Source organism: Mustela erminea, chromosome 2 (assembly GCF_009829155.1).
Source record: "Mustela erminea isolate mMusErm1 chromosome 2, mMusErm1.Pri, whole genome shotgun sequence".
In the NCBI taxonomy this organism is placed as follows: domain Eukaryota; kingdom Metazoa; phylum Chordata; class Mammalia; order Carnivora; family Mustelidae; genus Mustela; species Mustela erminea.
Genome location: NC_045615.1, coordinates 147,247,331 through 147,272,817, shown reverse-complemented (window position 1 = coordinate 147,272,817; position 25,487 = coordinate 147,247,331). Strand labels below are relative to the sequence as shown.

Below are 25,487 nucleotides of genomic sequence, written 5' to 3'. Positions count from 1 at the left end.
TTTAAAAGTACTGTTATTTTTTAATTCTCTCTCAAGGTGTATTGCAGTGTCTACCAAAGGTTATTGAAAATAAGGAGAAGATCAGTGTCATAGGTGAACTCTTTAGAAACTGGTAAAAAAACCTTCATATTTCTGGTTGATCCAACCATATAAATAAAGGTATATATTTTCAGGACAAAACACAGGAATGGCCATAATTCTTTTCACTACCAGAGACTGGGGTGACTCTGCCTATTGTTCCTGGTTAGCAATGACCCTTGTAGCAGACTCTATCACTTGGAGAGTTCTCAGACGGGAAGAGAGAATGATTCTTACCAGGAAATGCTTTATTTGATAAAATTCTCAATAACCTCATGGCTAAAATACAAAACAATATCAAAATCATGCCAAGCAATACGCTTTATTTGCTTTTGTTTCTGAAGTTTCTAAGTACCATTATGTGCTTAAAACGACACATTTCAATCTGAAGAGAATAAAGGGACTTTTTTCTTTCCACTTGTAAATTAGTATGAACATTTTCCAACACAAAAATTAAGTAAACCTTTTTTCATGTTCTCGACTTTTACTCTTTTTAAATGACCAAATTTCCATTTTGTAATGTGCTAAGTGAAAAGAAAATGTATATGTTTATACTAAAACACTAAGATAGATGAGATATTGGTTACTAAAACTCTATTCCATTAAATTTACATATACAAATTAAAAAATACAATATCTAATCATGTGCATGTGGTATTAATTCTAAATGTAAAAAAAGGTATTCACTGAAGATATTTTTCCCTTCAGCAGGCCAGCTCACCTCCCTAGAATACTACTCTGATGGCTTGTTAATACTCATCTTTTGAAAGGATTTTCACTATCAAATTAAATTTACCATAGTTATTATGATAGAGACACCAGTTGCTCAACAAAAGTTTGTATTCTTTGCTCCAGAGTATGGGAAGTGGCCACCCAAAGAAAATGTAGACCTGTAGAGAACCTTTAGCAGGTGTGGCTACGTGACCAGTTCTTGCCAGACAATTGTGATTGGAAGCCATGGGTGACCTTTCCAAGGTCAGGGTTTGCAAGAGCTGTAAGTGATCCTCTGACTCTAGTTCATGTCCTCTGCCTCTCTGCCAATAGGCAGGGGACTCCCAGGGCCTTGGGAAAATGGGAATCCCAAGTTAGAAGAATCTTAGCCACCCTGATAACCATATGAAAGAAAATGACCTGCCAAAGCATCAATGGTAAAGTCTTCTAAGGACAAGAAGTACATTTCTGTGTGTTAAGCCACTAAAATTACAGGGTTTATTAATAAAAGTATCTTGTCTCTCCCTGATAAAGAATGGTTCTGCATATATTGGTATTTTAACATAACAAGCTTGAAGGGAACAAAACCAAAAAAGAATAATTTCCTTTTGCGTACAAATATTAGAAGATTTTGATAAATAGTTGTCACTTTTTAGTCAAATTGCTAATGCCTCATTATTCTTTACCTCACTATCTTTTTAGTATTTATTTATACTTTTTATTGATGTATAATTAATATACAGTGTTATTTTAGTTTCTGGTGTACAACATAATGATCCAATAATTCTATACATTACTCCATACATTACTCATTATTTGTTTTTTTCACCTCTAGGAAATGGATTTTTAATCTAGAAGAATTTTAAAAAAGACTTACTCTTTCAATGTATTAACGTAAACATAATCCTTAGTTTACCATGTCAAAAACATTTTCCCCCCTTTTCTTGTTGGTGAACAAGCAGATAACATTGCTAGAAGAATAAACGGAACATGTGCGTGTTTGCCTATATCTTTGCTAAAAATCAATGAAAAGTATAATATGCTCTAGTAACTTGACCATCTCACTATAATCTCTGTGAAGTTATTTTGAAAGAACTTCCCTTTAACAAATATTTAGACCAGGATTATTCTTTCAATCTGCTAGATCATTTGTATTACCAAAAGATTAGGCTCTATGTACCCAAAGTTGGAAGTAATTTCTCTCTGCCCATCATGTCCTTTAGAGATCAGTCCTGATGTAAGAAGGTGACCTATCATGTCTAAATTTGAAATTACAGATCTTCTAAACTGTAGTTTGCTGACTTACCCTTGGGCAATCTTTGGCAATAGAACCCATTAGGGATGAAGAAACAATGCATTACTCACATAAGATTAGAAATAAGAAGGGCTTTCAGGAATGTGCCACCTGTCTCAAAGAAAAGTACTAAATTAGTCAATAAATCTGTATATTAAATGTTTGTGTCATAGATTCATTTACATTAAAAATGGAATAGTTTTCCTTTATGACAGAGGCTTATGTATCACTTCCTTTATTTTAACATGAAATGCTCATAAAGATATAATGAATTCTGGTAGCTAGAATTCATACAATGTTTTAGTTAGTCCAGGACTCTCCTGGGACACTGTGACCTTAACCTTACCGCTAACTAACACTGCCCACCCTCACTTTCAAAAGCATCTCTGTTTAGACAAAAATACATATCATCCTACATAGGATACATCTTTGGTAACTATTATATATTTGCTTCATTTCAATTTCTTTTTGGGGGGGAAAGTTTATTGAAAGTAGCAAAAGAAATCATGGGTAATTTATGCCCATTTTATTCTGTATATGAAAACCAACTACTCACAGGCCATTTTTAAAATTCAGATCAGAAGCTAGAGGGTCCTAATTTGATAAATTTGTTATCACAATGTTACACATTTGAAAATAACGTGGGGCATACCCAAGGGAAGAAAGGATTAAGACATAACAATATTAGGGGAAGCTAGGTTGCATAATCAGGATTATACATATAAATAGAGGAAAGAAATTCGGGAGAAGAATTCTAAAATATTCAAATACTTCTAGAGAAATTGAACGAAATGAAACAATTCTTTAAAACTGAATTCCAAATATTTTGTGTCTTTTCCCCATGAACCACGTTTACTTCTTTAATTTTAAGAGCTCAGCTATTAAATATTAATAACCATGAAAATTAATCAGGCACATTCTAACTCATAAATGACTTTATGAAACCTAATAAAGGCTTCAAAATCGTCTTTAGGGTGTAGTCCAAAACAGTATATACAGCATATTGTACCTTGCTTATTAATTATGTATTTGCACATGTCTGCAGAGACAGAATTTATTATTTCAGAAGGTGAGAAATAAACGTGAGTCTAGATTTCTCTGGGAATACTGATGAGTAAATTTTAATTAATCTCAATATTAAACAGTTTGGAACTCAGATATCTTTTTCCATAAAATTGGCAAATGGACTAACCAATATGAAAATGTTGGCAATGATCTCCCTGTCTTATCCCTGCTGTGACTTCCTCTATGCAGTTAATAGCTTCACAGTTGATAAGGCTTATCTACATAAACACAAACAAATAAGCATTATCATACACTCCAAGAGAATGCTAAACTGTAAAACACCAAAAGAAACAATTTTAACACACACACACAAACGCATGCGTACCCACACAGACACACACACACACACACACGCAAGTATTTGTTTTACTTTACTCTTAAGCAAGAAATTCCAAGTAAGTTCACAGAGAGTGAAATACTAATTTTCCCAAAAAGATAATAACCTTGTTTCAAGAACACTGCCACATGATTGAGCTGCCTGGACGCCACTAGCAATAGCCTCACTTGTATTTCTAATCTTAAGTCATACCTTTATGCTGTTGTATATATCAATCATTTAGACCATTCTCAATTAATAGTACAAATAAAAGGAACAATAAATTCCATACACCTATTACCTTATAGTGCTTCCCATAAAAGACTTACGCCCATAAAAATAAAGCAGACACATGTTTAAAAGATGAAACTAATGGTTGAAAAGTTCACCTTTCTCACTCGTACAGTCTTCTTGTTCACATGAGGTAAAGTATGTGAAAGAGCCAGCAAAAGAGTCCGATAAGGGAAAGAGTAGCTAAGTAACAAATCTGAGGTGTTTGGTGCCTGAGTAAGTTCATTATATTTTGAAATTTACAGTTATATTTCTATGTTTCTCAACTACGAAAATCAAAGATAATTTGTCTTCTTCATGTGATCTACTTAAGCAGCGTCTTCTCAAATTACAAATAAATGAAGGCATACCATTTCTAATGACATCATGTCTAAGCAAAACAATGCCTAATAGGCCTATAATAATTTATTATTTTACTATCTGGCACTGACCAAAAGGAATTATGAGAACCTCGTCTCGACCTGACTCCAGCATGTGCTGCACGGTTACACCCCAATGCTCCTTAGTTCCCCCTGTCACAAACACGACCCCAAATGACCTTGGATCAGAACTGCATGCTATGATTTTCAAAGTCAACTGAAACAAATTCTGATATTATCTGTCAAACTTGAGAGATCATTTATACTAATAAAGCTGCCTGAATGGTTGACCTGCAACTTTAAGTAAAAATTTAAGTAAAGCTGCATTCACTGACATCTTAAAGTAAAAATCATTCAAAATAATTCATACTTTTATCCCCAGATTCAGATAAAGAACAATAAAATACAAGAGCAATCTCTTCTTCAAATATAATTTGTTTGAACTACAGTGTATTTTTTTAAATGATGCAAATTTGGGGAGCACCTTCGGGGGTGCAGTGGGATAAGCCTCCCACTCTTGCTTTTGGCTTAAGTCATGAATTCAGGGTCCTGAGATGGAGCCTCGTGTTGGGCTTTGCACTCCACGTGGAGTCTGCTTGAGATTCTCTCTCTCCACCCCTCCTCCTAGCCCACTCACGCTCTCCCTCTAAAATAAATAAATAAATACATCTTTAAAAAAAAATAAATGATGCAAATTTTGAAATTTGGAAGAGTTTCATAAAATCCCTATTTCTGGATGCTTGTTAATAATAACAATAATAATAATAATAAATCTAACTGCATATAGGTTGCACCGCAACACAGCAAACTTTCTAGATAGTGCACTTATCTTCAGTTTAACAGAGTTCTTATCATTATTCCCCCTAAACCATCAGAATTTACCTTTATACCTCAATATGTAAATAAACACACATCAATTACATGAGCTTCAAAATGCTATTTTTTTCCCCTTCTACATTTCTAATATTTGCCTCAGCTTCTTATTGTTTTGGGATTTTGGTGTTTTTTCAGCTTATTTCTAATATGGGCTGTACCTACAAGTTTTTCTATTTTCTCTCTACAACATTTCACAATGAAGTGTGAACAATGTGGTGTTAAAAGGAACAACGAAAGAACTAATACGTCCTTAAGTGGTTTGTGTTTGTCGAGCTCAAGAACGCCATCATGGCTGGATCAGAAGGAGCAAGACTCAGAGTATGAAGCGACAAGATCAAAAAGGCAAAGCTGTGTACATTGTAGGAGGTGGGCCATAGAGGCAGACTGATCCAACTGTAGGCTATCTAGGTATTTAACCCCTTTCCACATAGGCCTAGTCTCCAGTGATAGAACCACCATCTGTTCTCCTAAGACAGAAGTTTGCGATTGACCTTTTCCTTTATTCTTTCTCTCACCCTGGGCTTCCAATCAACAATGGATTTCTCTCAACTCAGTCTACATTTCTCCATTCATTCCACAACTTCCTCAGATGAATCTCTCTTCTGGACAACATGCTACATGTTCTAACTGGTCTTCAGGTCTCTATTCTCTTTCCCTTTCAAATCTATCCTCATTATACACTTAGACGCAAATTTTCCTAACGCAGGACTTTATTTTACTTCTTCACTTAGAATCCCTTCAGTGGGCCCTCTTCATGGTTATTGTTATGGATGGATTTGTAGTCATCCAAATTCATGTTGAGGCCTAACGTCCAATGAGTCTGGATTGGGATATAGAGCCTTTGAAGAAGTAATTAAGATCAAATGACGTCATAGAGTACAGCTCTAATCCAATGGCACTAGTGTCCTTATAAGAAGAGGAAGAAACATCCGGGATGCTCATGCACAGTTATAAGGACATGTGAGGACACACAGAGGCCTTAGGAGAAAGCAAAACTCCCAACGCTTTGATCTTGGACTTCTCACGTCCAGAACCTTGAGAAAATAATTTTTTGTCCTTTAAGCCAGCCAGTCATGGTACTTTGCTACGGCAGCCCTACCCAGTGATTACAGTCATTATAAAATCCAATATTCTGAACAAGATAGTCAAGGCCATTATTTTGCCTCTACACTCCTCATCTTTTACTACCGTCTGATTTCTCCTTTAACTTCCCATGTCACTGATCCACATGTGCGCAATCCCATACTTGTCCCCATGTCCACGCTAACCCCTTAGGCTCTGATGCTTTCCTGATGCCTTTCTCCTATGCACTTTAAGACTTAGCATAGATTTCATCCCCCGTGTTTCCCAGTCCACCACAGGCTACATTAGGACCCTTGCCTTTTAGGCCTTCAGCTATCCACCTCACTCTCACTGCAGACCTGTTTATACAACTTCCCCATTAAGCATTCTTGTAGGGAGCAACTCTTAGTCATGTTTAAGTTCCTGGCCTTTAGCCTGATTCCTGGCCCAGCAGCATATATGGAAGCTTCTCTAGTAATAGCTTATCTCTGTGGCTAATTTGAGTCTATTTGTGCTATCAAACCCGGACTTGCTTGGCATCAGCTTTCAATGCTCATTTCACATACATAAGCTTTTAATAAAAGCTTACTGCAATGCAGAAACCCTGGATATTTGTGGGGTGTTTGACAAGTGAAAACTGAACTTCTTTCATCAAAGTGATTTTATGGACAAAACAAAACAGAGAGGCTTTTGGGTTTTCTTACACTTTTAGTTTGAAATCAAGGGTCTTAAACTACTCATAATTTAACTGTACCTCTGGACTAGAAGTAGAACTACTTGTACATCATACAGTCTCCCTAGAATGTGGAATTATTAATGAGAGTGCACTTCCTTGCACTTATAATGACCGATTCAAGTGGAGTCGTGCAGTGCTTCTAAGAAGTAAGCCACATCACGCAGTCAGTATTGTTGCAGACACTTACTTGCTATTGGAATTTCTTTTCTTTTCTTTAAAAGATTTTATTTATTTATTTGACAGAGACAGAGATCACAAGGAGGCAGAGAGAGAGGGGGAAGCAGGATCCCTGCTGAACAGAGAGCCCGATGCGGGGCTCAATCCCAGGACCCTGAGATCATGACCTGAGCCGAAGGCAGAGGCTCAACCCACTGAGCCACCCAGGTGCCCCTTGCTATTGGTATTCCTGATGAAATGTCAAGTTCTCTCTCACAAAATAAATCAGTGGTCTTCTTCACTCAGATGTATATCCATAAAAAGTTAAAAAAGATTTTTCAAAGATCCAAATTCTGCAAAAAAGTACTTCCTCTTTTTCTTGTCTTTCCTTTTTTTTTCCCTTCCACTTTAAAGGATACTTCATTCCTAATTATGTTTTACAATCAAAGCAAGTTGCCATAGAGAACAAAAGCAAGAGTCAGTGGGCACCTGCATGGCTCACTGGGTTAAGCCTCTGCCTTCAGCTCAGGTCATGATCTCAGGGTCCTGGGATTGAGCCCCACATCAGGCTCTCTGCTTGGCGGGGAGCCTGCTTCCCCCCCTCTCTCTGCCTGTCTCTCTGCCTACTTGTGATTTCTCTCTATCAAATAAATAAATAAAATCTTGGAAAAAAAAATAGAGCAAGAGTCACAAAGTTAAGGCACAAAAATGAGAGGAAAGTCAGGACAAAATTCTATTCAGGTGGTAGAAGGAACTGAATTGCCCCCCACCCCCAACTGTAGTTTCTTGTCCTAGTCTTCTGTGAACACCCGATTACTCAAGTAACAGATGACCCAAGTAATTTGTGTTTGGTATGGCATGGATCACTTTACCTTTTGGGTAACATATACACCCTACAGGCTGTTTAGTTCAGCCTGACAACAAAGTGAATTAAAATTTCTTGTAGAGGAAATGGCAAATGGTGAAGGATGACACTGCGCAAACCAAAGACGAGCTCTTGGGAACACTCATTCCAGGCCAGCTGCACACAGGCAAAATGAAGTTGCTCGTCTGGCCTCACCCTATACACACCACCCTTTTCTATCCTTTCCTCAGGGTGAAGAAGACTCCATTAGCTTTCTACCATTCTAGCTTCTAAGTAACAAGGCAAACAACTTGGGTCGACTATCGAACTCTCTCCTTCCATGTCTTTTCATCGTAAGACAAGTTTAAAGGCTTCCCCCAAAAATGGAATAATTAATTTCCATTTTAGTGCATGGTAGTTACTTCTGACAATGAATATTTTCTAATTCTTCTGTAGATTAATAGACCTCATGGGTTTATAATATACTTTTTTAATTTTTTTATTCATATTGAAATGGAAAATAGTTTTAAAGTGTTTGGTTACTGCTAAAAGCAATATGTACTTTTTTTTTCGTTAGAAATGAATCATACTATGTGCTGTGTGATATTTAACAATGGTTCATTTACTATGTGTAAACAAACAAAAGATGTTAGGACTCTGTAAAATTGCAGCCATTACTTTTATAGTAGAACATATGGAATTGTTTTATCGAGTTTCAAAGTGCAATTTGAGCTAGAGGAAGGGGAAAAAAGGATCATTTGAGATTTTACATTGCTTTAGGACTTTTTTGTGTGCTCACACATAATATACAATATTAAAAGAGCTGGAAAAAATCAGCATAGAATTCGTGGTTATTTCCTTCCATGGGCAAACTGTGATGGTACTTCTCTTTTAACATTTTTGAACATTTTATTCAAAGAGAAAATACTATTGATTAAAAAATTAAGTAATTTTAAAAGCCGTGATTGTTATAAAGGCTGGTCCAGGATCACAGATCCAACTTCTTTCATTAGCTTGATGGCGACAACCTGGAGTGGAAGGCAGGTGCAATGTCAGGAAGGCATCTGGGTCTGGGATCAGATGTGCCTGAGCACACTCAGGGGGCAGCACCAGCCAACCCTTCCAGGTTAGTTTCCATAGCCCAGTTTTGGAAAGACAGGGAGAATCCCCAAAGGACTGAGACTCAAAGCTTGTAACAAAATTAAAATTTGAATTCAAATTTAAGTAGAGCCAAACACCACTTCTTTCATGCAGAATCTCTGTCAGATCCCGTGGCATCAGGTGTTCTAGCTCTACTCGCCCAAAGATTGAAACTGAGGCACTGGCTTTCTTTCTTTTGAAATTGAAGCACCGCCATGTGGGAAAAATGTTTGTCCTCTCTGGTTTGGTTTGGTTTTTGTCAGGGATTTGGTACTACAGAGACTTCAAAAATTCTGAGATTCTGGAAAGAACCTAGATGTCCATCAATAGATGAATGGATAAAGAAGTGGTATATATACAATGGAATACTATGCAGCCATCAAAAGAAATGAAATCTTGCCATTTATGATGACGTGGATGGAACTAGAAGATACTATGCTTAACGAAATAAGTCAATCGGAAAACAAGAACTATCATATGATCTCCCTGATATGAGGAAGTGGAGATGCAACGTGGGGGGCTTGGGGGGTAGGAAAAGAATGAATGAAGCAAGATGGGATTGGGAGGGAGACAAACCATAAGAGACTCTTAATCTCACAAAACAAACTGAGGGTTGCTGGGGGGAGGGGGGTTGGGAGAAGGGGGGTGGGGTTATGGACACTGGGGAGGGTATGGGATGTGGTAAGTGCTGTGAAGTGTGTAAACCTGGCGATTCACAGACCTGTACCCCTGGGGCTAACAATATATTATGTTTATTTAAAAATTAAAAAAAAATTTTTTAAAAATTCTCAGACTCTGAGTTTTCAATTGGCATTATTATTTGTAGTAAAAGGCAAACCATTTTGTGATATTCGGCATGAAGAGTAGGGGGTGGAGAGATTTCACTATCTCCGCAGTATCTCTTTATCTCTTTTTCTGTCAGGAATATACAGATTTACTTTTGGTAAGCATTCTTCTCGCATTTTTAGGATGTGCTTTACCTGGGATTGGAATCATTCTTAGCCATTAGTGCCATTAAACTAACTGAATGCCAGAAGGGAAAAAAGACGAAAACAAAAGAACAAACAAATAAATGAGAGGAAAGGGGGTTAGTAAGCTTAGAGTTCCAAAGAGCTGCTGTTCCTGCTGGTTTTTTTTCTTTCCGAAAATATTCTGAATGCTGACAGATGAGTACATTATTCCAAAATCTATGAGGACCTGTAAAAGAATATATTTAAATAATTTGTGTTCTAGTCTTATGGAGAAGGGTCTTCCCAAGGCAAGAAGAATTCTGATCCTACTGAGGTTTTGTGGCTTCTTAGCCTACACAGTGTCCCGCTGTGCTAGAAAATGTGTGGCAACGTATACTTGGAAAGAATCCTGAAATTTTCTAAACTCCGAGATTGGATTGTCCAAGAAGCGTTTCCTATTAAGAGTACTTCTTATCATTTTCACTGGTGGCAAACTCTGTATTCAAACCCTTCTCTCTCCCACACTTAATAGTCTCTCTTCCACAGTTTCCCCTGCTGGGTTTAAAAATGCAGCTGGCTTCCCACTGTGCTGGTTATTTCATTAAGAGGAAAATGTTGAAGTGGTGACATTGTCTATAATCTCTCTTACAATTCTCTGTTAATTACTAATGTAAACAGTATGTGGGTGACTGTTCCTTATGTGGTCTATCAAGATGTTTTCAACATCGGCAGAATGAAATGACACTGAAGACAAAATTCACAAGGGTAAGACCCTTTCCTCTAAAAATCTAGGAAGATTATCATTTGACCTTTCCTACTCAAAATCTTTTCTCTATAGAATAGAGAAAATCTACAGAATTTGATTATTCAATACCAAACCTAAAGGAATAATCTGTGAAAACATTCCTAAGCCACATTCTTAAGTGACATTTTCATAGCTCAAAATTCAGCCTTTTGCTTCGGTGTAGATGAACTCCTAAGCAGAAAGCAAACACTTTGAAGAAATGGCAATAGCACTGGTTATATTGTGTAATATACAGTACTATGCCTAGCATGGTAATTTCTATTGATGGGTAACCCTTTTCTGATCTTTCACATAAAATACCACATTATCTTTGGATGAGGGAATGGAGAGTTTTGATTATCTTCCCAGCAACTATTTCTCTCATTTTATCAAGAACATACAGCAGTACCTTTGGTGAGCATTCTTTCTTCATTTTTAGGCATGTTCTTTACCTGAGATCAGAATCATTCTTAGGTCCAAAGATAATTTTAAAGTAAGAAAGTGATGGCATTCTTACTTAGGGCTATGAAGCCTAAAGTTGGGTAGAAAAAAGAGGCTGTATATACTATAGAAATGAGACCTAAGATTCCAGAAATTAAAGAAATGAAAGCCCCCCCCAACCCCAGCCAAACAAAAGAAAAAAACAAAAAACACATTCCAAGTTTCAAAGGTAAACTTGATGTGTATTAAAGTTTTTCCCAGAACCAGAGCTCTTTGCCCAGAAATAAAATCTCTCATGTAGGGGAAGGAGCAGAGGGAGAAGGAGAGAAAATCTCAAGCAGAGTCAGTGCTGAACATGGAGTCTGACATGGGGCTCGATTCCATGACCCTAAGATCACACCCTGAGCTCAAGTCAAGAGTGGGACTCGGGGCGGCTGGGTGGCTCAGTGGGTTAAAGCCTCTGCCTTTGGCTCAGGTCATGATCCCAGGGTCCTGGGATTGAGCCCCACATCGGGCTCTCTGCTCAGCGGGGAGCCTGCTTCCTCCTCTCTCTCTGCCTGCCCCTCTGCCTACTTTGTGATCTCTGTAAAATTAAAAAAAAAAAAAATCTTAAAAAAAAGAAGTGGAACTCTTAACCGACAGAGCCATCGAGGTACCCCACAAATAAAAATATTTTTAAATAAAAGAATAACATAAATGGATAATAAACATATCCCTTTATTTCTTCATAAATGAGAGAAAAAGTAAAACTGAAAACTTGAACCATCAGATAATATTTAACTATCAGATTCCTGGGTAAATATATATAGTATTTTCCTTGAAATTAATCTGCATCCTAGAAATACACATCATAAATACCCTATACACTTATATTTCAGAAGTTATGTTCCTTCTATTCGTCTGTGTGTGTGTGTGTGTGTGTGTACACAAGTATGTCAGCAGTGTTGACATACTACTTGCAGAGCTGCCCCTCTGGGATATGTTGAGTTCATGCTATCACCATCAAAACAACATTTCCTTCAGTCAATTTCTGTAAGAAATTATGATACAGCCGACGAAAAAATCTAGGAGTGAAGATTTACAGCGCAGCTTCTTTTTATCATTTGCTACTGACATGCTTTTATAATGCAATTACAGCTATCCCATATGTATCCAGCTGCAACACTCCAAGAATGATCTTTTCGTTTGTGTGCACTAATGTGTAACATTGTAGATATGTGATTCTACTTCACAACTTTCACTGAGACACATTTTCTGCTGGTTTGCAAGAGGCTCATATCCCACTCTAATATCCATGTGGGCTTGCCATGCTTTTATTAATTTATTCCTTTCCACTTCTATAACTTTCAGTGAAATACTGTAATACACATAATGTTTGTTGTTATAGTTGTAGAATTTTTTTTTATTATGTCACAGCAGGGAAATGCTATTGGAGGAAATAATTAAATGTAAAGTCATTTGAAGGACTCTACAATTTCTTTAGAACTCAAGTTGGAAAGTAATTCAGAATTATATCTCCTCAGGCAAGGATGATCTACTTGAATTCCTTGGAAAGGTGAAGGACCTTTTATTATGATAAATTTTGCAGAGACTAATTTGTGAAAAAGAAGTACATTTTTTCTGACTCTAATTTCTAAAATACCTGCAGAGAAATAAGTCCCACATTCTAGAAGGTTGTCAGGGATCAAACTGGTCATAGGTATTTTTATACCATAATGTGAAGAAAAATAATATTTCTGGTTTGTTTAGAGAAAAACAGAAAAATTTTTTTATATAAGCTAAAAATGTATAGATATAACATATATCAGAAACACAAAGCTCATATATATCACATTCAATGATGTTGTCTATAGCCAGGCTTTGGTGGGCTTCATGGGTATAATTCTGAAAATAAAGCAAGAACATCTATTATCATGAAACAAATAAGTCAATGTTGCTAAATTAGGAGATAATATTGGAATACTACTTTTAATAATAAGATGCTCATATTGGTAGAGGACTGTCATGAACCTTTTATATATCATGAGTATAGTATATTTGAGAAATGAATTCAAGTCTTCACAAGTATATTAATTAAATGTAAAATGCCTTGAGTTGTTTAGGTGGTCGGTGGTAAAAGTTTGGGAGCATCAAAGTGTTTCTGAATAAATCGACAATGTAAATAATTCTAGCTGAAAAGATTCTTTTCAGTTAAATATCATCTCACATTCAAACCTATCGTTCTCCAGTTTCCTCCTTTTGTAACACCCCTGTCTTTTTACCTTTTCTTTTTTTTAAGATTTTATTTATTTATTTGACAGAGAGAGATCACAAGCAGGCAGAGAGAGAGAGGAGGAAGCAGGCTCCCCGCTGAGCAGAGAGCCCGATGCGGGACTCGATCCCAGGACCCTGGGATCATGACCTGAGCCGAAGGCAGCGGCTTAACCCACTGAGCCACCCAGGCGCCCCTCTTTTTACCTTTTTAACAGCTTCTAAAGTATGTGTTCTTTTTATATTGTGGTATTCCTGCAGACTTCTTTTCTTTACCAAGCATTTACTTTCTCAATATACTAATAAGTCCAAGAAACAGTTCCAAATGTTTATTTCTGTAAGGTTGATAGAACCAACAGTTACGGGTACTAGTATTTTGGAAAGACTTCAAGTCTTTTCAAGCCAAAACACACATACGTATATTTATCTATTGAAATCAGCCCATATGCAGAAAAACATATTTTGCTTTTGCTACTTAGTAAACCTAATTATAAATAAATATGATTTACATATCTTCCTGCTATACATGTGATAAAGTAAATATCGAATTTTATGGAAACCAGCACCAATTAGTGCTCTTTTTCATTTAACAAATATTAGGATAATAGTTATTCCCCAACAACTTGGGAAATAACATTTCTCACAGAGTTAAAGTACTTTCATATCAGCACATAATGGGAAGATTCAAAATGTATTACACAGAATGATTTTCTAACTATACTTGGTAGCATTTTTTTTCATATTTGGCTGTATTTGGTAATATTTTTAATAACAAAGAAACAATGAATCAACTAAAGCTTATGGCTAGTAGAATATTCATGGAGAAAAAATTAGCAATGCTTTTAGCACAATTGAATTTTTATAAGATATGAAAAATTTTAAAAAACCCAAACAAGAATAGACTTATACAATAAAGCAAAGTTACTATAATTCAGTACAAATAAAGATCCACTTTAATCTATATAACTTATTAGCAAAAGCTTTCTGAACATTCATGCCATCTAAAATCTCATTATATAAAACATTAGAAATTTTAAAGCATTCTTTACTTATATTCAAGTTTAATTAAGAAAGGCTGGCATGATATATTTTCTCATTTACAAGTATTTCAAAGTACTCATATGATGTATTTAGTTTCTAACTCATGAGCCTTCCCTGTTCCATAGTTTATATATTGACATTCATTTTATTTTATTTTCATATGCCATGTAAATTTCAACTTATTCCCCATCATAACCAATGTTTGTTTTTATTTTTACTGAAGTATTGCTATAGTTAACTGTGTTGCCACAAAGTCCAAAATGTTAAAAACAAAATCTTATTTCATTGGTTTTTTTTTTTTTTAAGATTTTATTTATTTGACAGACAGAGATCACAAGTAGGCAGAGAGGCAGGCAGAGAGAGAGAGGAAGGTAGGCAGGCTCCCTGCTGAGCAGAGAGCCCAATGTGGGGCTCGATCCCAGGACCCTGAGACCATGACCTGAGCCGAAGGCAGAGGCTTAGCCCACTGAGCCACCCAGCACCCCAGGTTTTTTTTTTTTTTAAACTAAATATTTCTTCACAAGTACTCAACTGTTTTTGCCTGAAAAGTTATCCTAAGGCAGATTCTAAATAAATGTCATATCATTTAATAAGTTCCATTTAATAAGTTCCATGCCATGTTTTCGTTATTTGTATGTGAAAAAGATAGGCAACCACTAATAGCGCATGTGTCGGTGGGATGAACCTATACACACAGACATAGACACATGTATATTTTCTTTTCAGTAACAGGGACTGGTGCACACTTGTTTTATAGCTTAGTCTCTTTTATAAAAAAATAGTGCACATTTTAGACTGAGCACACAAGGCAATGGATTGCAATAGTTATCATGGATTTTAGAGCGGCACCGCCTAGGTTAACATTTCAGCTTTGGAGATACCATGTAACTTTTGGATGTTAATTAAACTCTGTGTGCCTTAATTCCACCATTACTGAAGAATGACAACAGCATCCATTACACAGGAGTAAGGGAAGAATTAAATGTGTTAATTCATATAAAGTGCTTAGAACATTGTCTGGCTTACAGGAAGTTCTCAAAAAAATCTTGCTCATAAAATAGTTAGAGCTGAATATTTAGTATTAGTTATACAATCAGCTCTGTCCTGGCAATGCTTGTTTTTCCAAGAAGCATTAAATTATCTAAAGCACTTCATAAACACAATTGATTCAAATAAAAAAGAAGCTGAGAGTCTCGAGACCTTTGGATTCACAATAATTAAATTATTTCTACCAAAAACTTCAATAAAAAAATTTGCATCTGGCTGTAATTGGATATGGATAAAACCTGAGCCAAACCAATCCAATATTTGGTTGAATGTTCGCATAAGAATAAATGAGTTTCTTTTCTCACCTTCATGATCATCATCAAGAGCATAGTTCTTAAGCATTTTAAATACCTTGTCATTTTATCACCCTTGCTATAATGGACAAAGTCTTAAATCTCCCAAATAAGACAGTGTACGAACTTAAATTCTTCAGCAAGTAAATTCCTATGTGTTTTCACTACCACATTAGTACAATGGGAGTGATAACAACAGGTGTTGCTTAGGGTTATGGGGAAGAATTGAAGAACTAATGAAACGTGAATTCTTTACCAGAGTTTGGGTCAAATAAGAAGCACACAACAGGGGCACCTGGGTGGCTCAGTGGGTTAAGCCTCTGCCTTCGGTTCAAGTCACGATCTCAGGGTCCTGGGATCGAGTCCTGCATCGGGCTCTCTGCTCAGCAGGGAGCCTGCTTTCCCCTCTCTCTCTGCCTGCCTCTCTGCCTACTTGTGATCTCTCTCTGTCAAATAAATAAATAAACTTAAAAAAAAAAGAAGTATACAACAAATGTATATAGGTATTATTATTACCAATAACAATATATTTCCTATTTATACAAGGCATATTATACCCTGAATATTAAAACTACAGCTAGAGGTAAAATGCCTAAATAATCAGTAGGCAAGGAAAGGATATTTTCCTAAAAATGTAACTCAATGGTTATATTGATCAATTTTGTAAGGTTGGTTTCTTATTAAAACTTTACTCTTCTTTAACCAACAAATGATTAATTGGACTATATATATTTTATGTATGGATTTGAATCTTACTCTTTCTAATGTACTAAGAAATGAAAATAATCTTTCTGATAACAAAAATGACTTTTAAATATTTTTAAATATTTTTTAAAATTTTTTGAATATTTTTAAAATGTGTCTGAGAAGGAAAAAAAAAAGGCTAAAAAAAAAAAATCATGGGCTTTGCGGCCAAAAGGAGCAGTCACATTTATACCATCGTATATCAAGTAATTTTAAGTGAATTTCTTAAATACCATGTACCTCAGCCTCCTCATCAGTAAAATGAAACATAAAAGGCAGTAAAAATATTTTGAGATCTACACCCCAGTAGCCTTAGCAATCTTTAAAATCACCGTAATGACAAGGCAACTGAGGTATTATTCTGAATGTCTGTTAAATCTCATCAGAACTTATACTCTTCCAGAGTCCTGTGGTATCCAATTTAACCAGTGACAGAATTGATGTTCATAACCTGCTTCGTCCTTTTCCATATGAATTTAAGCTATACTGAAGTTGATTACTACAGTGTTTTTATCCTGTATAGATAAAGAGAAAATTTTATCTCCCCTTTACAGAAAACTATATTTCTTTCCTTGGTGATATCTTTTAAACATTTTCCACAAGATGTCAAGTTCTACAGACTGACCACAAAGTGTAAAAGTACCTAAAAAACTGGAGATCGGGAAACAGCTAATGTGATCATTCACTACAAATGAAAAAAAAAAAAGTGATTCTTAGATTTTATAAATCAAATGAGCTTAGGGGATACAGTCAACAATACTGTAATGACTTTGAATGGTGACAGATGGTAAGTACACTTACCATGGTGAGCATTTCATAACATAATATAATTGTTGAGTCGCCTTGTTGTATACCTGAAGCTAATACAATATTGTATGTCAACTATACTTCAATAAAAATAATCATTCACTCATGAAGAAAACTCCAGATGATTTTAAAACTCAGTATTATGCAACATAAAGGAATAAAGACAAACATAACTAATGTTCAGCCATAAGCAGAAATGAAAAAAACATATTTGCTAAAACATCAATTCTTCTACCCTTTTGTCTCGTGACCTCTTTAACTCTTAATATAAATAAGATTCTCAAAGATTATCAGTTTGTGTAAGTTATGTTATTATGCGCCATGTCAGAAATTAAAACTGAGAAATTTTTCAAAGTAAATTATTTCTACAGTCTTGGTCTCTGCTAAGATGGCATCAGATTAACCTACCATTGCTTTGGCACAATCAGTGGCTATATCTAATACAATGAAATAGGCAAACAATAAGTTAGAGTTATTATGAAAATAGTTTTGACCTTGTGGATCCCTAGAAAGAACTCAGGAATTTCAAATTCCCATGAACCATACTTTGAGAACGGCTGCATGAAGAGTTAATATTTCCCAAGTTCTGGAAGAGACAGCCAACAAGATTCCCTTTAGCTTTTATCCTAACCTATCCTGAAATAGTTTAATCACTTACTAAACTCTCAAGTTTCAAAGCACCCATACGTAATATAATTTCATTCAAACTTAAATGAATAGCAAGCAATACTGCAAGCATTTCAGTAAGACATTATCAAATGTGTTCTCAGAATTGAAATGGGCTGATATATTAACAAAGAGGTAAATGTCTTCCAGACAGGAAATTCCCAGCTTCTCCATATTCGCTACATTTCAGATTTGATAATGAGATTTATCTTCCTTCCTTCCTTCATTTCGCTTCCTTTTCTCCCTAATAAACATGCACACAAAGAGTAATTCTTAAGGCAAAGAGTTATATATTATAGTTTCTATGCCCATCTGTTCTTTTTACTGCATAGAACAAGCAGTCAATGGAAAATCCCTGATATGAGGGATTATTTTTGATCTGTTATAATTCATAAGAGAAACGCAAGATATAATGTAATAATTCTGTTAAAGGAATGAAGGAGAATACTCAAATTGAAAAACTCATACATATATATATATATATATGCACAGTTATTGCAGAACATTTATTCAGTTATGTACACACAGAAACTGCCACTGACATTTCTTCTTCGACAGCTATTGTAAGAATTCTTAACCTCACCGGGATTGAATACAACAAAAACCAAGATTTTTTTGTCAGCTATAAAATCCCCTGTAGTGGTACCGATATAAACTGAAATCTAACTTTTCCAGAAGGGTGAGAAACAACTTTCTTTCCGCTTTCTTCCCTTCCTCACTCCCTCCCCCACTGTCTTTTTTTGCATGTTCCCACTGTGACTAAGGACATATGACAATGTAACCTTGATAAAATGCTGGTAGAAGATTAAAAGTAAAACTCCGATCACTCATTTAAGTAGAAAAAAAATCATCTTACTTTACATATTTAACATCTCACTCGACAGGAAAATCTAAAGAGGGTATTTATTAAATGTCTAGATTATGATCTTTGATTCCAAAAGAATTCAAGATGCAAGAAACATATTTATATCCATGTTTCCAGAAATAAATGCTTTTTCTTTTATACTCTACCCACTGAAATGCCCAATAAATCTAATCTGATTTTAAAAATTCACTTTTGGGCACCTGGATGGCTCAGTGGGTTAAAGCCTCTACTTTCGGCTCAGGTCATGATCCCAGGGTCCTGGGATTGAGCCCCACATCAGGCTCTCTGCTCAGCAGGAAGCCTGACCCCCCCGCCCAAACCTCTCTGCCTACTTGTGATCTCTGTCTGTCAAATAAATAAATAAAATATTTTTAAAACATTCAATTTTTAGCTTAAAACAATGCATTAAGAATAGACATATATAGAGAAAATGTATTTATTTATCATTGTGTGGTGTGGGAAGGAGATGGGGGTGTTATCCGTAATGGGCATCAGGGTCTTTTTTTTTTTTTTAAAGATTTTATTTATTTATTTGACAGACAGAGATCACAAGCAGGCAGAGAGGCAGGCAGAGAGAGAGGAGGAAGCAGGCTCCCTGCTGAGCAGAGAGCCCGATGTGGGGCTCGATCCCAGAACCCTGGGACCATGACCTGAGCCGAAGGCAGAGACTTTAACCCACTGAGCCACCCAGGTGTCCCTGGGCATCAGGATCTTAATGTGGTGATGGAAATATTCTAAAACTGATTTATGGTGATGTTGGTAAACTGGCAAATTTACTTAATATAACATTATACTTCAAGTGAGTGGATTATCTGATATATATGTTATATGATATATAAAATATATACAATACATGATATATAAAAATGTCTCAACAATATTATATTAAAAAATGAATGTAATGAATGAGAGAAGCCAGACACCAAAAAACATATGCCATATAAATTCATATATAAATTGTAAAATGGGCAAAACAAGGTATTAGAAGCTCAACAGCAGTAAAACTTGGGACAAAGCGTGGAGTATGGCTGGTGCAGAGTTTAAAGGAACACCTTTGAGATGCTGTTAACGTTCTATGTCTTAACCTGAGCTTGGTTTGCGAAAATCCACTGAGTTGTAGGTATTTATGATATGTGCAGATGTCCATATGTGTATTGAACCTCAATAAATGTACACTATATACACACACATATATACCTGTTCACAAATGCCTTTTCAATTTGAATAATAGAAGCAATTCCACAAAAAGTAATACTGTTACACCACATATTTAAAATATGTGTCCAAAAAGATGGCATGAGGAAGTCATATGATACTCAAACTTCCCGCATTTAGATGGCGTTTTTGTCCAACTACTAAGAAGAACTCCAACAGGACTTTGTACTGATAATGGGGATAGCGTGAAGCTAGTTTATCATCAGTTTATCGAGGTTTCTTAAGAGCATGTGAACTCAGTCTGTGGGGAGGTTGGTGGGGTGCTTGCCTCAGGAAGTGGCACATTTCAAAGAGGTTTTGGAGAGATGAGATAGTGCAGAGCAGGCTCCAATAAGCTTTGGAAGCCATGGCAGAAGAGGTTGGGTAAGGGGTCATTGAAGGGAAACTGTTCCCTCATGCTCTTTTGGGTACCTTATATACCTCATATATCTTATATACCTAATATATTATAAATCTAATATCACTTTGGTCTCTTCCGGTTCCACCAATGCTGCCATCCTTCAAGGACTAGCTGAACCTTCCCTCTCCAGTGAACATTCTTTAATATTATCTGGCCAAAAGAGCTTTCCTCCTTTTTTTCAACTCCTCAATAAACATAAATGATGTAAAAATAAAACACCGAGCAAATAATCTAGCTGTTTGTGTATTATCTGCCAAAAAGCTATAGGTGTGTGGGCAGGAACCATGCCTGGCTTACTCATCCACCAAACTTCAAAGTTGTCACGGGGCACTGCACGTTGCGGAATTTCAAGTGTTGGTGGAGTTAAAAATGGAAATATTTCCATTAATAGCTGAAGATAACGCGAAACCTCAGCTGCATTCAAAATGTAAAATTTTTGCAGTTATCAGTTGCCAACAGTCATTTTTCACATTTAGGTTCTAAAGCTGTATGTACCATTTTTCAAATCTCTGAAACGTGTAAATGTAAAATAGAACAAGCAAAAATCACTCAGATAATAGAATTAAGATTTTAAGTGGCATGACACCATCAGAGAGCACATTTAGTTATTTATTTACACACCATTAAACATCAGAAAGTAGTTTTAGGTAAAATCAACAGAAGGTCTGCCCTCTAGAAGCCTGCAATTTACTTTAGACAAGACATCTCTGGGGTGTGATAATGCGGGTTCTTTAATGTTTAGGGGCAATAAAGAAGATGCAGACGATAACAAGTGAGTGAAAACAGAAGTTCTGAGAAGGATAAGGAAATGTGTTCTGACATTTTAATAAATCTTCTAGTAGGATAACGAAAGAAGAAAAAAAGCACAGAACTTCCAGAGGGGATGAAGGCAAAATGGCGACAGAACACACTTGGATCTGAGAAAACAAGGTGTCTTCCACCAGACGGTGAAGGGTCTGGCTCCTCTAGAGAAGGTTTCAGACGGCAAAGTTCTACTGGGGAAAAATATGGACATTACGTGCCATACCCTTTTAAAACAAGTCCCCAGTTTTTCATTCAAAACTAAATTTTATTATACAGTTTTATTTATGTATTTGTTCAATGTGTATTCAAACATCTACTTGAAAACTATTTCATGTCTGCCCTTGCCTGTGACACATCTAATTTATGAGGCTGAAGTGAGTTACGAAGGCTGTTTAACACGGTTATACAAGGATACATGAAAACATTTTGTATTTTGTAATATAATTCTCCGATCCAGAGACACACTTAAAAATGTTTAGACATTGATACAATGTATTTTTAGAACTTTAAATGAGTGAAAGCAGTAACTATCTAAATATCTCTTAGAAGTTTCCCCATTATAATCTAAATTCAAATGGATCATTGAAGCTCTCCGTATTGTTATTATTATGATACATCCACATCATAATTAGAAATTATTAGCATTATTTAATATGTTGTCACTGGCAAAACAGTGAAAGTTCATTAATTATAAAGCAGCCGAAGCAGACATGGCTATCTCATCTCTTGGGAACTTACAAGATAGAACCTGATTTCTTCTAACAGTCAAAAGCATTTAATTTGGGCAAATATAAATGTAGTGTATTTAACAGTCCAAATACAACCAAAGAATTCGCCTCCATGCAGAATTAACCACAGTTATTTGAGCTGACAACACTTACTTGAGAAACCACCAGGGGGCTTCCACAAATGATTCACTCAGGGTGCTTAAAGCAATTTTACTCTTCAGATTTGTCACTTTACAGACACATCCCATATAATTCAGCAGCTTGAGAGGATCCATTGTAACTATTTTTTGCAATAATTATAAGATTAAGGGCTTATTTTGGGAGCCATTAATAATATCAATAAAAGGATTAAAACAATTTCAATGAAAATCATAAAGAGATCAAAGAGCTACTGAAGTTAATGCTTCTGCCACATTTAAAATGAAAAGCTAATCACAGAAAAGCAGAATTTCCTCCTCAACCCACACCTCAAATGGATTCAAAGAATCTATTTTTTTGTTTGTTGAGTCTGGCAGAAATAAATAAAATAAAATAACCATTTAGTCTTAATGCTCATTCATACTCCACATGGAAAACCACTCAGGACAGACACCATTATAACATCTACACATCATGAATTAATTAGATTTCTTTTAGGCATAACATCAGAGAATTTAACCATAGTTGGCGACATGTCAAATGTGTAACAAGAAGAGACACAAAATGAGATATAACAAGGAAAGAGCCACACAAGAAGAACCAAATGCAACCAAACTTCCATCACATGGAATCCCCAACTTAAAAACCTTATTTCTCATTAATATTCACCTTAGCATAAATTAGCATTTTAGAAATAGACAAACAAAAGCCCTCAGATTTGCCCAGAGAGACCATCATCCTTCAAGTACACTACAGATGTTTTGATCATCAAAAACTGGGCATGTTATAATTTCTAGTAACAATTTATATAATTATTTATAAAAAAAAAAGATACTATCAATATATTAATCATACTCAAAGATACATATCAGCATTTTAATCATCAGAATTTTAGACAAAAAGCTAAAAATAATGCAGGCTTTCTCAAGCACAAGAAAGATAAGCCTCGAGAACTATTGTTCTTGTTTTATATACTTGAATTTGTGGATTTTTACATATGCCATGATTTCCCTGGAATTTTAAGAACTCCTTAAATAATAGAAGAAAATAATTGGCTAAATAGAAATCCTACTGAAAAAAACAATTTACTAAATAAGTGATTTATTCATTATTTTAAAGTTACTCTGTGAGCATATCTAGTCAGAAAATATGAAGGCTTATAGTAAATGAATGACTTCACTAATTTCTAAGAAATCGTAGTAATATTGAACAAATATTTAAGATATATATATATAAAAAATATTTAGCTAATTTATCAAGAAATCTTAGTATAATTTAAACCTTTCATAGTATGGATTCCCATTGACCAGTTTTGTTAGAATTGAAGACCTTCTTTTCCTTATCCAGTGATATTATATGATAACTTAAGTTATATTATTTGAATATGGTAATATTTTGAATAGCTTAAATGAATTACATTATATACTAGATAACAAAATAATACTTTTACATTGTTTTTCAAGGCCAAATAATCATTAATCAATAGTCTTTCATTACACTTTGATTAGTGGTTATAAAAATTATCTATTAACTTTTATTTTTTCATACACTGACAGAAAATATTTATTAGCAGTAAAATAATTTTTCTATAATTTCTGGAGAGAATTACAAAAGTCTATTTTGGAAACTGTGAAAAATAAATTCAGTTTTTTAGCTATTGAGCCCAGTTCTAGAGAAGTCAGAGTACATGATCAAACTTAATAATAATCTAATAAATTTTAATAACTTTCGAATGCCATTTGCAATCTCTAATGCTAGCCTTTTAGTGATATGGGAAACCAGTTAAATTGAAAAATTCTAAAATATATAATGCTATTTGTGTTCTTACCTATGCTCAGTATGTCACACAGACTCATCTTTAAGAATTTATACTAAATGCACACACAAAAAAAGACTATTATAAATATCATACCTTTGAGACATAATCTTATAGGCATCTGGCAGATAGCATCGTATGTTCTCCATCTGAGCAGGGTCAGAGTCACAAATTTTGTCATCAGTCCTTCCATAGTTGGCACTTTCTATCATGATGACATCTGTTCCTGGACAGCGGAGCTCTATGGGGTAGCTCTCACAGGACAGCTCTCTGCGGACCACAGCCATCGGAATTGGGGCACGGCTGAAAGCTACAGAAGGAAAAGGAAGAAATGTTAAGTCATCTTTATTACATACGAAGGAAAAGCACATGTGTTTGCTTTTCCAGTGTTTGGGATAAACTAATACCAAAAAAACAAACCAGTTGCAATTAACCATTTTAATTAAAATAGAATATTTTTCACTTTAGTCAATTTACAAGATTTTTAAAAATCTCAGAGTAATAGCTATTTCATAAAACCTTACCTAACACAGTTTTCTTATAAATGAAAGAAAAAGAACACTCAGATTTTCTAAAACTTTGGATGGTATATGCGGTAAAGTCTCTGTAGAAATATTATCAAGTGCGTAGAGAGTCTCAGGAAAACCCCAGGGTACTGTGTGTGCCTTGTTTCGTTTTGTTTTATGGAAACTATTACCAAAAATTGCATTTTTAAAACAGATTTTATTTATTTATTTGACAGAGAAAGAGGGAGACAGAGAGAAAGCACAAGCAGGGAAACACCAGAGGGATAGGGAGACACAGCCTCCCCAACTGAGCAGGGAGCCCCGGGCAGGGTTCCATCCCAGGACACTGGGATCCTGACAAGAGCCAAAGGTAGATGTTTAACCACTGAGTCATCCAACAAAATCGCATTTTTGTTGAATTTATATAATCTTAAGAATTCTATTTTCATTTTAAAACATGGTTTCATTTTTCAGTATTAATTAACATAATCAGTATACCTTAAAATGTAAATACATTGATAATAAGTGTTCTTTAGGAAAATAGAGATTTATATGGAGAAAAATTAAATTTTCCTTCAGCCCTCTCCACACAGTCTCCCCCACTGTCAAGAGATAACCAGTTAACATTGTGGTGACCTTCCTATTAGAATTTTCTATAGAAAAATGAAGAACAATGAAGACATTATATGTTTCCTCCTGCTCTTCTTTATAGTTCATTCAGGTAGTAGTACACTATACATGTTGTTTGATACCTTGATTTATTTTATTTATTCCTTTAATGAACATGTCTTTTCATTTCTGTATTGTAGTCCTCATTTTTTTTTTGTAGTCCTCATTTTTAATGGCTGCCTTTTATATACCTCTAAACCTTATATAATATATCTTACATTGATGAGCATTTGGGAATGTCCATGTGTTTTTGTCATAGTACTGTAAGGAAGTATAAAAATATTTGTGTACCATAGCTAAAATATTTTAGAAAGCCAAATATATTTTACAGTATATATATATATTTTTTTTTAAGATTTTATTTATTTATTTGAGAGAGAGACAGTGAGAGAGAG

The 25,487-nt window shown here is 35.2% G+C and overlaps 1 protein-coding gene across 21 annotated transcripts in view; it reads right to left on the bottom strand.

Annotated features, from left to right (window-relative positions):
- The window catches only part of ADGRL3 (adhesion G protein-coupled receptor L3), an 827,333-nt gene that overhangs the window by 416,594 nt on the left and 385,252 nt on the right, over positions 1 to 25,487 (bottom strand). For all 21 annotated transcript variants that reach the window (XM_032334435.1, XM_032334436.1, XM_032334415.1 and 18 more), the window contains one exon: positions 24,014 to 24,227. In XM_032334435.1, coding sequence (XP_032190326.1) covers positions 24,014 to 24,227 — 214 coding nt within the window. The remainder of the gene's footprint in view (positions 1 to 24,013; positions 24,228 to 25,487) is intronic.